The 15,989-nt window shown below is 39.4% G+C and overlaps 2 protein-coding genes across 2 annotated transcripts; one reads left to right on the top strand and one right to left on the bottom strand.

Moving 5' to 3' along the window:
* Positions 1–11,953, top strand: LOC131261183 (neuropeptide F-like). Its single transcript, XM_058263139.1, has 4 exons — positions 1–179; positions 10,806–10,925; positions 11,177–11,234; positions 11,311–11,953. The coding sequence occupies exons 1-4, from the start codon at positions 1–3 to the stop codon at positions 11,377–11,379; spliced, it is 426 nt and encodes a 141-aa protein (XP_058119122.1). The 3' UTR covers positions 11,380–11,953.
* Positions 5,645–8,528, bottom strand: LOC131260801 (synaptic vesicle glycoprotein 2C). The gene is made up of 6 exons (XM_058262626.1): positions 8,405–8,528; positions 8,180–8,341; positions 7,078–7,240; positions 6,873–6,994; positions 6,310–6,733; positions 5,645–6,242 (listed from the first exon to the last, which is right to left on the bottom strand). The coding sequence occupies exons 1-6, from the start codon at positions 8,526–8,528 to the stop codon at positions 5,645–5,647; spliced, it is 1,593 nt and encodes a 530-aa protein (XP_058118609.1).
* Positions 11,954–15,989: the final 4,036 nt, after the last annotated feature.

Here is a 15,989-nt window from a genome sequence, read left to right as displayed (position 1 = left end):
ATGGCTTCCACCACTTTTACTCAGCGTCTGATCGTGGCCCTAATGGTCTGCACCCTGATCGTCGATCTCAGCACACTGACCGCCGCCCGGCCGCAGGACAGCGATGCAGCCTCGGTAGCAGCCGCCATCCGGTACCTGCAGGAACTGGAGACTAAACATGCACAACACGCTAGACCGAGGTAAGTGCCAGGGCGCCTACCAAGGGCTACTGACTTCTTTGAAAAAGGCTTGAGAGGAATTCGACTTGGGACCCCATTACGTTGCTTAACAACCGTCACCAACGTCGTCGTCGTCGTCGTCGTCGTCAGTTGATCGTGGGGCGTTGTCTCGAACAACAACATCAGTATCGAAACCGATCGAATAAGCCTTGGTCCTGGTCAAGGCCGTTCGGCCGTAAATCAGCTCAGTATGCATTAATAACGATGACAGGTCAGAGTGTGTATGCTTCACGGGTATTCCCCACCGTTACGAAGGAAATTACATTTCCCTGCAAAGCTTCGCACACTGTACTGCCTGCGGGTCCTTCTGCCCTTCTGTGCTGGCTAGAACTCCAGCTGGGCTAGGCCGCCACAAACTTCTCGTGATTACGAAGGATGCATTCAATTGTCCAGTGAAGTTTCACTAGGGTTTTGGAATAGCAAGCAGAGGCTCTAAGAGTTGGAGGTTCGCCTACGAACTGAACGCATCGTTTTGGAATACTTGTTTTACCGGTTTTTGAAATTCTTACAATTTCGTTGAACTTTCCTCTAGGTATCGACTCCCTACCACTAGAGCTGTTCCATGGATGGTCTTTCAGTACCTACGATAAAGTGAGGAAAATAATAAATAAGTTGGTCAGTGAAATAAGAAAGGAAGGAGAGAGCACATTTTTCTCATCTACCTAAGAATCTTTGATTACTTTCCAATTTCGCCCGACCTACCTTACGCAGAAACAATCACAGGTGGTCCTGCAATGAAAAAAATATCGCAATCGTTTCCCAACCAATACCAACCTGTATGTTAGCAGGAGATGGAATTGCGTTGCTGAAGTAACCCACTAAAAGGTCATCGCCCATCGGTTATTACAACCACAGGTTTACACTACCTTCACAGCCAAGATTACGTGGACTGACCCAGTCTATCCTTAGTTGCACTACCTCTTGCAACCCATCATGCCTGCGCTGAATGTTGTGAAGATGATATGTCGATCATTGTCATGTTATTGGTACATGTGCGAGTTTAAATTCACCATTCACTCCAACACCAACGCGTCATTAATTTATAATACTCTACCAATCAACGCTCTCAGACATCGTTGTGAATCGTTTCTTTTTCCTTATCGCCGGGACCGTATCAATTCGAAGCCTTAAGGCCTTTCATGATACTAAACGGTGTCCCAGAAAGTATAAGCACGATTTCAAAATTAGGTAAAAAAGAAAACCTGTTCCAGAAACTGAATTTTTGTTTCATAAATTGTGTTTGGGTTCTGTTCTGGACTATTTGCGAAAAACAAAAATTTTAAAAATTTAATCGTATGCTAATGACCGCACTTTTGATCTGTCGCCTCCGATATGGCTCAGCACAGACTTGTCATGAACGGTTTTCGACACTTTTGAACGGTTTTACAGTTTTTTTTTAAAACTGTCGATGTTTTTCGAAGCTTTAAAATGTTTTCTCAAGTGTGCCTTCGTTAGCGCCCAAAATATCTCAATTGGTCTGGTCTTGGTCGACTCTTCGTCGAACTGATGCATGAGGGTTGACCACACAGCAGCTTGTCGTACAGCTTCCGGGCCCGATGTTTAATGCATGCAGCCTAATTTGCACTCCGTTTCGATTTCTTTTGGATTTTGTACGATTTTAAATTCAATCTTGCCTTGGACGTTACTTTTTGACGTACCCATTTGTTGAGCCACATCGCGAATGGAACTTTCCTATTTTTGCTTGAATGCTTTTGCTCTTTCCCGGTTCAACTGTTGGTCGATGGGACCAGGTTTTTGACCACTTTTCGGCGTATCCTCGAAGCTGGACTCCTCCCGAAACTTTTGGATGGCGGTTCGTACGGCTCTGATACTCACACCTACCGATTTCGCCAATTTCCTTAGCGAAATGTAAGGAGTCGAACACCATTTGTGCAGAACGCTTTTGCGCTTTTTGACGGAAATGCCTCGCATTTTAACAGAAACGGTTGAAAAAATAGTTTCGATGCACTATCTAGTAGGTTTGAATGTAAACAATCAAACACCCGAAGAATCAACTGTTTGGCGTCATCCGTTTTCCAGAAACATAATTTAGAAATCGTGCTTATACTTTCTGGGACACCCTTTAAGCAATGTTTGATTTGGAACTAGATTAAAATAGTTTAATATATTTATAGCACTGTTTCCTATCTTAACACGATCTCAACCGAATATAATCGTCCTCTACATCACAGTATTCTACAAAACATTCGAAGAAATAGTTCCTTGTACTAGATCTGAATGCTGCCGAAAAAATAATTAGGCTTAGGGGTTCCCTTTTATCTGAATAACCTTGAAGAATAACACAGTTTGGCCGGCAGGCGGACCAACGGAGAATAAGATGATAATACTACACAACACACACTTCATCCTTTTCAAGGAGTTCTTTGTAAATAAGCAATGTTCAGTTTGTAACAAGTAAACACCAAAATCTGTTTTTCAATTCTACTATTTAGAAGAATTGTGCTTTTTTGTAGCAATTGTTAACATTTTCAATTATTACTCGATGTTGAATTCCTTTTACTGAAATTATTTTATATTTTTCATTGAGTGTTTTAAACAAAGGATTACGCATTCAATAAACGATGGATCAATAGTGCAATTTTGCCTCCGATAGGATTGCAGCTAACCATCGTATCCAGGTTTTAAATAAATAACTTTTTTATTGCTCTGAAGAAAGTTTCGTAGCTTGTGTGAGTTATGCAATAATGACATTTTTTACCAAACAGGATGGAGTTCTATCAAGTGATTTTCAAGCACGTCAGTGGAAAAGGCATTCCAAACAGAAAAATGCTAAAAAACACGTTTTCCGCTCGCATGTGGAGGAACTGTAGGATGTGCTGCCGTCAATGTTATTTGATACCGGCGTAAACCGCCACAAGAACAAAAGGAGAGTCAACTGTACAAAACGGAGAAAAATCCCGAGACAGTAAAAAAAAGACAAACAAATCCAAAACAATTTTACCCGTTCTTTTGTTTGATCTATTTGTCGTGTGTTTGAAAGTACCCAGCACTCACGCTAGTTGAGGAAATCATGGCGTCATCCAAAATGACATCGAAACGAATATTTCGCTGTATTAGGCTAATGCCGTCGTGATATGATACCTATCACTTAAATTTCAATTCCACTGGGTGCTGGCGATGGAATGAATTCAATCGATTTACGAATTGCGGAATACGGATAAAACATAAGATGTTTCTAGCATATTAAAGGAGTTACCTCAAACCGACTTTGTCAAAGGCAATAAGCAAAGTTCAAGCCACCTGAGAGATAAAAGAAAAGCCACTGAGGAAGTGATCGTGGTAAACTGGTCACCTGCAGCTTCTTTACCAGTTTGGGTAACGAGAGGAGATGAGAAGAGAATGGAAAAGTCTACACAATCTTGCAAAAATACTTCTAACAGCATTACTCCTTCCTTCGAAGAACAAAGACCATAGCAACAGACCAGAGTAGGAGACATATAAACATTACAAACTAATTAATGACTGATAGTTGTCATGCGAAAACACATTGAGTATTTGAACATGTTACTGACTGATAACTAATGATATACATTTGGTCAACAATTACATTAGAAATCGGGTTTACTAAATTTTATTTTAAGCCATTAGACAATTTCTTTTCTATTAGACCTTTTCTTATCCATACTGAGTATGTTAAATCGATAAATGATGGCAGTAAATCCAGCATTTCACTAATATTTATTTCATTCGGCTCCAATATTAGTCGATACAGAACAAATTATGTGTTCTAAATCTTACCACCATTTTTCTTCCTACTCCAAAGTAAAATGCAGTGGAATAGTTTAATTTCACACGCCCTTCTGACATCGCAAACAGCCATCATTTTCTTTAAAAATAAACTTACATGGAAACATTATTACGGCTACTGAAACCGACTGAGTTTCGAGTTTCAGATGCTTCAGCATGTTTCTTTTATTACAAATTCTTTTCACGGTTAAAGGTTTTCAGCTAGAAGAATAGAGTTTACAACCATGCTTATGTCGGATCATTTTGGATCGAAATTGGTGTTCAAATATCGCTTCTACATTCATCTAAACCAGTGGCGGGTTTAACTGTGCGCGGACTGAGCGACCGCAGGAGGCTCCGAGCTTTTTTTCCAAATTCACTCCAACACCAACGCGTCATGACATCGAAACGATGGATAAGAAAAGGTCCAAATTTTCTACAGTATTCATAAATCTTTTTTAATGATCGACAGTTAATAGATTGGAACGGGGTCAGTCTTATAATAGTGGATAACTTACTGTTAATAATATAACATAAAAATCAATTATAAAAACCATAACGAACTAATGAAAGGAAAGTCCAGTATATAATCAGAGTCGAAGAGTAACAAAAGAAAAATGTTTTATAGTCAGTTATTTGATAAGTCAGCTGCTGGCGTTAGGAACGAAAAGTGTTTCTATAACCTTCTAAAACGAGTTACTTGTTTAAACGAATGCTAAACAATGGGGAAAGTATTTTGTATTTTGAGACAAAATTAATATAACCAAACTTTGAGGAATTCGCCAGAAAACTTATTAATTGAAAGATAAAAGTAATAGCTAACGTTGATTTTGTTGAAAAGTATGTAAACAAGATGAAAATTTATTTCTTAACGACGTTTCGTTACGTTAATTTCGAAACATTCAGGAAAACGTTTTCTTCTTCATCGAAATTAGTGGTCTGAATACTGCGAAACACTGTTGTGATCCAACAAAACATAAATAAAAAGAAAGCCGTTTATGAGCAGGTGTTACAGGAAGATGTATGTATGTTTCCAGAGTAAATCTAAGCTTATGTTTTGAAAGGAATAACTAAACTAGTTTTAAAATATTCTTTATTGTTTTATTTTGAAAGTATATGGAATCTTTGCGAATATTAATCATCAAAAGAATGTTGCTGTACTTCTGAACACAGACAACAAAAGATAGAAAATTCTCTTACTGATGTCAAACAATCAATTAACGGTAGAGTGGCGATACTTATTTAGTTTGGAGCCGGTTTGAACCAAAATGTCTTACTCAGCGGTCGGATCCAAATATTCGGTTTCTTACGATAATACTAAATATTGAAACGAGCGTCGACAATCGGCAAAAGTTTGTTTTTATTTATAAAAGAAATTTGATACCATCCAACATGTGCGAATAGTTTTTGTTACTGTTTTCATTAGCTATAATGACCCGGAAAAGCTAAGACGAATGATCATCACATTGTATTTTGTTCGTTCATATACTTTTGAGAGGGAAATGAATACGAATAATATGTTTTGTGGTAGCTTGTGGAGAATAGACTAGAATGTTCGAATCGATTTTCCTTTGTAATTTTTCGATAGCATAAGCTGGATAAGAAATCAACAGATGCAAACAAAACTGTATTATTGGATTGGATCAAGATTTAAACTATGGTTTATTAGAGAGTATCCGCTAACTGGGTAAAAAGAGAGTAAGAATAGCGCAGATAATAGATCCACTGGCAAAGAACAGAAACGTGAAAGTGCAGTTTTGCTCCATAATAAGTCCTACAAGATTACTCCCAAAGACACTTCCTAACCGTCCCATCATGAGACTGAGGCACACGGCCATCGCACGTACGTTTGTGGGAAAGATTGAAACGGTTGTTCCGTTGAGAACAGAGATCGATGTTCCGGCGAACACAAGGAAGGCGCAGAATAGCGCCACCATCGCAACCGGATTGTCCACGAATTGAAGGGCGATTCCGGAAAACCCAGATAAGAACAGGTTGGACGCTACCAAACACTTACGCCCCACTTTGCGCATCAGAACCGACATTGCAAGGTACAATGCCGTGTATAGTCCGCCGAGTGTGATGGCGTAGATGAAGACCTGTTCGTTGACATTATCATTGCATGTGGCGGCGACAGTTATGCGTTCATCTTCCAAGAACGCAGCTGCATCACTCATTAATGATGCATCTAAGGCTTCGCAGACGGTCACATCAGTTGCATTGGAAGTGGTCAGTCGGTTGATAATGTCCGGGAACCACAGTCCCATACCAGCGGACCTGTATGAAATGAGATGAAATCATCCGGTAAAGAACACAATATCATGTATCTCTCATTCACACTTACACCACAAACAGCCCAAACTGCACAGCGCAACAGATGATAAAATTTCCTAAGTTAGGTCGTTTAAATAGAGGTACTGTTTGATTCCAAACACTACTCGCTATATGATAGAATCCCCCGGAGCTACTCGAGGGGACGCTACGATCCTTCTGCCCCGGTTCAGGTGTGATATATTTGACAGGAAAGTCGTTCGCTGTGGTGTTGGGGTGGTTTTCCAGATACAGCCGCACCAGAATGGCGAACGCTTCGGACTCTCGACCTCGGGATAGATAGAACTTCGGGCTTTCCGGGAGTGCCATCAACCAAAAGGCGCCGATTAGCGTCGGTAATGTGTAGACGAAAAAAAGAAAACGCCAAGGCCTAAGCATCAGGTCAGTGAAGGGAAGTGCCAGCGACCATTCGAAGGAAAGCAAGTACCACCCAGTCGCTGAACCAGAGCAAACGCGTCAGGAAAGAAAAATATAGTACATGAACCGGGTTCAAAATGTCAACGAACCAACAGCACCACCATTATTTCGAATTAAAATGGAAACGTAAACTTAAAAGCTCCTGTTTCAGATACTTACTTGCTGTAAAAACAGCTGATAATCCCACAGCCACGCTGGCGTACGTTATCACCATCGTGCGGTTCACGGTCTTAAAAAATTCTCCCAGGTACGCAAAGACTGTAGCTGAAGGTGCAGAAATGCTATAAGAACAGATGAAAAATCGCAAAAATTCCTGTTAATAATGACAAGTCACAACCACGGGGGTGGGTCGCACTCTACTTACAACACTCCGACTAGGAAACGCGTTACGGCCATCATGGTGAAGTTTATCGATAAACCTGACACCAGCGCACATAGGGCGGTCAGAAGCAACGACACAATGAGTGTACTCCGGCGACCTTTTGTATCCGCCATATAGCCCCAGAAGTGTGACGAAACGATGATTCCTGGAATGGATATTCACAAAAATGGGTAATGAAAAGAAAACTTCCACGTGTACCATCCATCGTCCGATACTCTGTGCTCGATTTTCAAATCCACCTTCTGACTTCTATATTAAGTCACTGCCCTAATTAATGAGCCGTGAAATGAGTTCCTTCTGACCGTACTTCTTGCTGCGACTACAAACACGATGAGCAAAGAAAGATTCCTTTTACACTGATAACTTATCCCGCAGTGTTCATGATAAATTATCTATACTTATATTATATCATGAATAAACTGATGGAGACGTTTCATTTTTTTGTTCTTGACAAAACTACGAAATTTTCCTACGCAACACAATTTTACGATTCTGTTTACGGACCTGTAGTCGGAAAAATAAAACGGCAAATTAATCCTGCTTATCAAACTAGATAAAAATAAGTCTTTTGAGATAAAAATAGACTGCAACGCACGATCAGCAACTGCACAAGTTCAATCTTGTATATTCTAGAGTTCACTTAGTAACACTTCTGCAGATTTTATTACAACGGTCGTAACTCATCACGACTCTTTTATCTTCATCTGAACCTACTCGGTAGTTTGGGTAAACAACGCTATAAATTGATGTCGCGTGGCTCACAAAATAATCCGTGACGACAACAATCATCTCTGAAGGTTTGTTGTTATCAAATAAACAGTCATAAGCAGTGCTCGCCAATTCCACGTCAGCAAAGCTGTATCCAAATCATGGAGTTTGCTTCACATGGAAAGTGCTTAGAAAACATTGTGTGAATTTATAGGATACATGTCACTCTTTCTACAATTAGATTTTCTCTACACAATTTTTTTCCAAATTTATCATAACCGATTCATAAAACCGTTTAAATGTTTAAACAATATACAGAGAGATATTTATGTATTCTTATTTCATTCATTATTTCAACCTTATGTACTCATTTTACCTGCAAAGCTCACTCCGGTCAAAATGCCTTTGTCGGTTGATGATAGACTTAAGTCACACTGTGATGCAGGAATAATTATAGAAATACCCATGGTTTCGTTCAGAACTGCCATCATAACCATAGAGGAAGCTATAAATATGTGCAGTGTGGTCCTTCCAAAACCTGTTTAGCCGGAATCAACTTAATTAAAGCTGGTGATTTAACCCATGATCGATCAAACATTACCAACAATATCCAGCACTTCATCAAAACTATAACTCTTGGATTCGAGATCTATGGGCAGGCCGTTGGTCAGTGTTTTACTGCCTTCTACAGTGAAAACCGGAGTTCGATTCACTTCGGAACGCATGTTATCAAACTTTTTCGTAGTAAACTGTCTGCTAGCTACATTGGAGAAAACCAAAATGCCCTGAATTGCAAAGCACTAAACAAAGCAGTTTTATTCAACAACACACGGTATCACTGTAAGGCTACTGCCGCATTAAAGTCTACGGCACGTACTGAGATTTAAATTCTCTGCCACAGTGGCTTAAATTACTTTCTTTGCTCGCAAACAGCCAAGAGATTTGTACATTGCTTGTTGCTGTTTGCTTTGATAAGAGATCCACCGGTACAAAATTGTTGAAAGTACGTTGGTTAGAACAATTATAATCAGTACGATTAAGGCTCCTGTCAAAAGAAACCCAGTTTTTCAAGCTTCCCGTTCCTTTCATTACGATTAATAAAACATATTTTGAAATTAAAGTATAGCCATTAAGGCATAGCCCAAGCAGAGCATATGCTATGAACAATGTATGCCAAGCTTCTATTATTGAAAAATTATTGTTTGTTTCATTTATATTATCTAAAATCACAGCTCGATATTATATCAAAATTATCTTCATAAAGCATCCCTCTTTGAAAGAAAATCTTCGTCACGATAAAATGTTTCGTTCATCCCTCTTTTATCCGACTCTAGATCATTTATTTCAGTTAATGGAATTTATTTGCACAGCGGCGAAATGTTTAGAACCACTCGGAAATTTGAGTTACTACATAATTCAAATTGTTCATGTGACGCATAGTCACATGTTTGTGAAAAGAGCATGTTCGTACACGTTCAATAGTAAATAATCCACTCGGAAGTGTGATAGTCACCCCTAGGTTACAAGGTACGGATGTAGATAAATCACTCATGTGAGGAAGGATTAAAACGGTGAATATGGTGCCTACATATAGTTTTCTAATCATTGTTTTCCACAAATAGTAGTGTTTTATAGTAGAGGTAAATGATATACGTGGGAAGTGTGAACTATTAGTAATGTTAGGTCCATTGTCCATATAAAACAGACAAGTTCTCAACATTAAATCTAGGCACAAAAGAAAATACTTGGTTGGTTGAACATAAAAATATTATGTTGTTTTAAGTGCAAGAAGTACGATTATATTAGTTTTAAAGGTTTCCTAGATTTAGTACAAACCACTCGGTTTCCAGGAATATTTGTTTAAACTTTCGATTTTAAGTTCAACATTTGTTCTCTTCCCAAAATTTTATCTTCTATTTTATATTTTAGTTTTTATTTGTATGTACACTAAAAACTCGACGAATACTTAACTGTCGCCTCTGAAACTTTAAACCCATCAAATTTAAGCACCGAGAATGTTGTTGAATATTTGTTTGATTCCTGTTTTTTAACAAAATCATCTAAATTTTACATTTGAAACTATGTTTTACAAACATAAACAAAACAAGCATGTACGATCGCTACACATCTTGGCAAACAAACAGCACATCATAAAATGCACAAAATCTTTATTTATGTAGCACAAACCAATAATAATACGTTTTACGTTTTACGTGAAACAATAATAATTAGTAGCAATTTCGGGATTATCATTAATACAACCACAAATTTGGACTCATACACGGTACTAATAAAAAGAACCGAAAAGAACCTGAATACGAAAATGTGTGCACCGCTGACCACTACTGTATCCTAATGACACAGCCATATGTTCAGATGTATCCATTCATGTTGTACAGCAGGGTTTATAAGGCACGGAGGGAAACGATGAATTTTCAATTGTTTTAAGTATACATTAATTGTAACTGTTACATTAGACTTCACAAAACAACTAAATATCATAAAATAGAAAGTTTTGTCCAGACATGAATTTGAACCGATGCTTCCTGGAAGTGTTTCAAATAAGGTTTTGAGGAAGGGGTCAAAGCATAACTTTTTAACAAGTGTAAAACCATAACTCTCAAGTGAAGAGTAAAAAATAACTCTTTTCTGGCCCTCTTCTTAGCCGATCATCACCGGGGCGTCAAACTCCCAGCTCCTGGGTCATTACATAAATGTTAAATTTACTATAAGCGACTACTTTTGATAGGCATAGTCGAATGCTTTTTATTGCCATTTTAATACGAATTTTGTAATGCATCGAGTGTTATAGAAGATAAACTTTCTTTTTAAAACATAGTTTTACTGCACCTACTTTCTTTACTACAGATTTGCTTGAACTAGCTCTTAGGAGCTAGGGTGAGTAATTATGGGTATACACTTTTCCTTTTATAGTCCAGCCATCTTGCTGGTCTCTTTTTTCTATCTCATCTATCTGTGTGTGTCTCTGTGTTTTCTTGTAGGTTGGTACGAAGTGAACTTCCCCCCAATATAAACGGTATTCATTCGGGACTTGACAAAATTATTGGATATTTCATCCTAGAAGCTATCGACAGAGCACACTCGACTGACGCTAGACCCAGGTGAGCCGCTATCACCGAATCCGTACCGCAAATCCTTCTCAATCGATCCCCTCTTCCCTTATCCGTTGTGTGATCTCACAAAATCCTATGCATTTCCATGCGGCCAGTTAGAAAAAGAGGACGACAACTGACGACTAAGGACGTATTATGTCTTACCAAGCATGCAATATAACCCCTGGTGTATCGTTTATACGCGCAATTTGAATGGTTACCTTTGATCATGTTTCCTTTTCATGCATTATCTTTTGCAGATTTGGAAAACGTGGTGGCTTCCTGAATCCAGCAGTGTTTGGCCAAGACGAACAAGAGGTAATACCGGAAATCGCTGACACATCGTCACGCTAATCTATCGTTGGTGTGATGTTATCTGTTTGAATAAAAACAGCGGAACTTTTACAGGCTGATTGGCAGGATTCAACATTTTCGAGATGAACAACTTCCATCTAATGTCTAAATGATGTCTAAAGATCGGCTCTACCCGGCCAAATATATCGTAACACAACCATCCAGCCCTCAACAGTCCCATCGCAGCTTACGATCGCTATGAACACCTTTTTATTTAGCACTACCGATAGTTGCTCGAAGTCTATGAGACATTCGATCATATTTTACACGCTACAAACAACATCTGCACCTACATTATCGTACTCCTTGGATATCCATAACACGCCATTCCTAGCCTTTTGATCTTCCCTTATTGACACCCATCAAAATGGTGTATGAACCTTCGCCTATCATAATTGTAAAGATTATTCCACTAGAGTATTGAAAGCACTCTTCAATTCTCCACGAACTTAAAATATTGGACTTGAAGATCAGAGCAATGTGGGTAAAAGCGAAATAAAATATACCAAAACAAAATGATAAAATACACATTTTCATCGGTGCAGTTATTTACATGTACATTCTAAAATATGCGTTTGTGTACCAATGTAAAAATCATGCAACGGATATTTACTGTTTGACTTTACGTTCAGGCAGAAGACAGAAAACAAAATAAATCCTTCATGCTTAGTATGAATGTTCAACCCAGCACCACTGTGTACTAATTATTCTAATTAATTGCGTTGTCAAGCGAAAAAAGTTTTCCAGTAACATATGCAGCGTATTAATGAAGTGTAATCAAAACCTTAAAAAAAATTAAACTTCATACGCCGTATTTTTTTAAATTGATACTTGAGAAATATTATTTGAATTTGGAAATCTATTGAAATACTATGTTTTCCTATTTGTTTAAGGCTCAACCAAAGATTGATAAATATGGAACTTCTACTCACAAAACGTGACTTGGTCCTCCGAAATAATCTCTGTTGTAAACAATCAATCGTAAATTTTTTGCTAATATTTCTCTCTTTCCATTGAAACTAAAACACATGTTTGTTTCGTAAACAAGTGTATTCCATTCATATTATTCTATCAAAGTGGATAACTCAAATTTACACCGATCAGGAGGGTCTAACACCTGGTGGCGTAGGTTTGAATCTCAAACGAATGCCATGATAGAGAGAATTGTTTATCCACGGATGATGTGTAGAATATACGTAGGTTGCCTTCTAAGTTTCGGGATTTGAAAAAACTGGTGATGCAATCTACCAACTAACAATTTTATCGTAAAGTTTGACGTTTACAGAACGTTTTGACATACGTACACAGAACGTTTTGACATACGAGTGCTATTTGTGTTGTTAAAAAAAAGTTTAAAGTTTCAATGTCCGCCAAATTGTGGAATTGGGTCGTGGACATTTTCGTGCGATTATTTGTTGCAACTTTCGACGTGAATTGACACAGCAGTAGTGCATGAATGAACTTAATTCAACTGTTGGTGATGAAGCTTCATCAATGATCAGTATTTATCGATGATTTGGAGAATTACCCAACCAGCAAGAACCGTTTCGATCGCGAACCGGTCACGCATCCACCATGGATCAGAGAGTGACGCATACACCAATCGAATTTGCCGTCGCACTCGCACCGCCGGCGTTCAAAATTTCCGGTTGGAAAAGATGTAACCGATTCGATTTTGTACCGAGCGCTCGTTAAAAATTGCATACCTGCAGGGACTCTGCCTGGAAATCGTATGGGAAACGGTATCACCGATTCGAATTGTATATGAAAGCGAAGAATGGAGAACGTAAAATGTATGTATGTTCGGTGTGTTCGCGCATCTGCCGTACGTTTTTTTCATACATTTGTTTTGTTTATGTTCCGTTTTATCATTCTATGCAACGAGCAGTCGGAAAGAAATCTACACGCAGTTTTATAAATGCATGATATAAATTCCAAAATATCTCTTTTGGGGTTTATCGTAGCTAAACACAATCTGAAGACATAATGTTAACCTGAAAAGGATCTTTTCTACTCAGGTCATAACTCCTAAATCGCTTTACAACTGATGGAGTTTTGAACGATCAAAGATTAATGATTTTGAATGCCATTCAACATTGCCATATGTTTCCTACCAAACAACAACTGGTAGAAAGATGTCTTCTTGGACAAAGATGGTACCTGCGTGCAGATACCATGCGTTTGACACGTTGTTTGAAAAAATCGGTCACAGTTCAACATCAATGAAAATAACAAGCGCAAACGCCGTGGTGTAAAACATACGCATTTGTAACAAGAGCAAAGTTCAACAAATACACAATCGAGTCATTTATAATATTTATAAGTTAGCAAGAAAGTAATGTTGATGAATTTAAAATTCCGACGACCGCGTTGAATTTTTAATCCAACCACGCACTTTCTCGTGTTCAATCAGCAAACAAACAAATCACAACTTTTCCATTTTCGAACGAAACAGAAGAGTTAGGCAAGGCAAAAACCGACATGGAGAAAGCGCGAGAACTTATTTTGCCGTTTTGTGCGTGCCCTTTGCATCACCATTACCCGGGACAAAACGGGGTTTCTCAGCTCCTATAAATATGCAACGCGGTGTAATTGGTATCTCGGATCGAATGAATTCAGCCGTTTTTACTGGACGACCGTACCGAGAACCGTACAGAAAACCGGCTTCCATTTTGTATGGAGAAAAGATCATTTTGTGTTACCAGGGCGTTGTCAATCTCTCAAAAAAAAACTCGTGTCGATTGGTCGGAAGAAATGCTCGAAAAATACGATTGCGGTGCTTCAAAAACTCGTCGTTAATATCGTGACAGGTGAGGAGTCGTGGATTTACGCGAATGAGCCAGAAACTAAAGTGGGTAAAAGAGTAAATGAGGCCCCGGCCGCCATGTTTTCGATCGTGGCTACACCTCTTGTGGACGTTTAAACTGAATGTATGCAATTGGTGATACATTAATTCGTTAAATTCAACTTAAGAGTATTTGAACCGTAGTGTGTACCGTTAATTTCGGCTACGCAATCAACCTAGTGGTGCGGTATGAGGGGGGCCCACGGGCCCCCCTTATTTCTCAAAACTATAACAAACTCTCTTTTTCGGTAGACCTAGCGCAGTCCGCTCGCTTCGCTCGCTGCGGGCGCGCCGCCGTTTCCAAATCATTTCTTCGGCTAAACTCATTGTTTCATGCTGTCCATCATGTGTGGTATAGTTTAGTTACTAGTAACTTACAGTAACTTAACATGTAAAAGTGTATTGACCCGCATTCACCCTCCACTGCGTGATTAGTTTAAACCGTTATGTTCTTTTAAGCGAACCGTTAGCGATCAAATATTTGAAAAGTATGCATGCGTCGCGCTTTGCATAGCTTCAGGCGCTTAATGTGAACCAGTAGGAAGAGGAGAATCTAGCCCGGGGCCTCATTTACTCTTTTACCCTAAAGTGCAATCGACTGTATGGATGATGATGATTTAATAATTTATAGAGGTTTTGAGCCGGGAGGCTTCTTTCACCTCTTTCGACTGTATGGGTGTTTCATTCGGCTCATAATCCAACCAAAGTTGTTCACGCACGAAGTACTTCAAAGCAAATGGTCGCATGTTGTTCAAAGCATGGTCGCAACAGTCTATTCTGAGTGGTACACAACAATTAAGTGTTTACAACAAATTAGTTTGACAGTTGTTTTCCAAGAAATCAGGAAATTCAACCGCCGTCGACGGATCACCCGTCACCACGACAATGCGAGCTCTCACAGATCGGCTCAAATAACTGCATTTTTGAGTACTTAAAGCATCGATTAGATAAGTCATCCACCATATAGTCCTGGATCTAGCACCAAATGACTTCTTTTAATTCCCGTACGTAAAAAATAAACTAAGAGGTTGTAACGTCCGGATCGAGTGCCAGCCGTCACGTATTGTAAGAACCTTGTGAATCTATACAAACCTTGTTAAAATCGCGTATCCGGTCAACTGACATGTGTCAGTTGACCGCATGTTCACCAATTGACACTGTAATAAAGCTCTCTTCATCATTGACCGCCGACGAGGTCGGACGTGCCCTAGTTGTTCGTTTTAACTGTTGGCTTTGCCGTTGTGATGTGCTTATAATCTCCATACGTGGAGCCTTATTACTTTCTTTACTTATAATCTCCGTACGTGGAGCCTTATTGCTTAATCGTGCTTAATCTCCCCGTGTGGAGCCTTACTTATTGTGCTTAACCTCCGTACGTGGAGTCTTTTATTGATTTGCCTTTTCTTTATCTCCGTACGTGGAGCCTTTATTTGATTTATATTTCTCATCTCCGTGCGTGGAGCCTTAATTATTACATCTCTACCGTTAATGGCCGTTAGCCTTCCGGCCATTAAAGCTCAGAAGTGGGATACCCATCCAAGTGTTTTTGGACATACATCAACCCGTTAGTGCGCGTGTGTGTATGTGCTGAGGCTGCCCTGCTGCCACGATGCTGGGCAAGGAGGATCTTCTACGCGCCCTCGAAGAGGCCGGCATCGACGTTTCCGATACTGCAACGATTTCGCAGATCCGACAAATATATTCCTCTTTGGTGCCTGCCGGCCCTGCCTCCGAGTCACCGCTGGAAATCATCGCCGCGGAGCCCGACGATGACGCCAACCCTAACCTCACCATCGACACGAGGTCGCAGCAAAATGGCGATGACGCCATCTTATTACGTGACGTGAACGCATGTGTTCCCCTTACTTCATTGG

The sequence above is a fragment of the Anopheles coustani genome, chromosome 3 (genome assembly GCF_943734705.1).
Source record: "Anopheles coustani chromosome 3, idAnoCousDA_361_x.2, whole genome shotgun sequence".
NCBI lineage: Eukaryota > Metazoa > Arthropoda > Insecta > Diptera > Culicidae > Anopheles > Anopheles coustani.
This window is presented reverse-complemented; position numbering and strand designations above follow the sequence as displayed.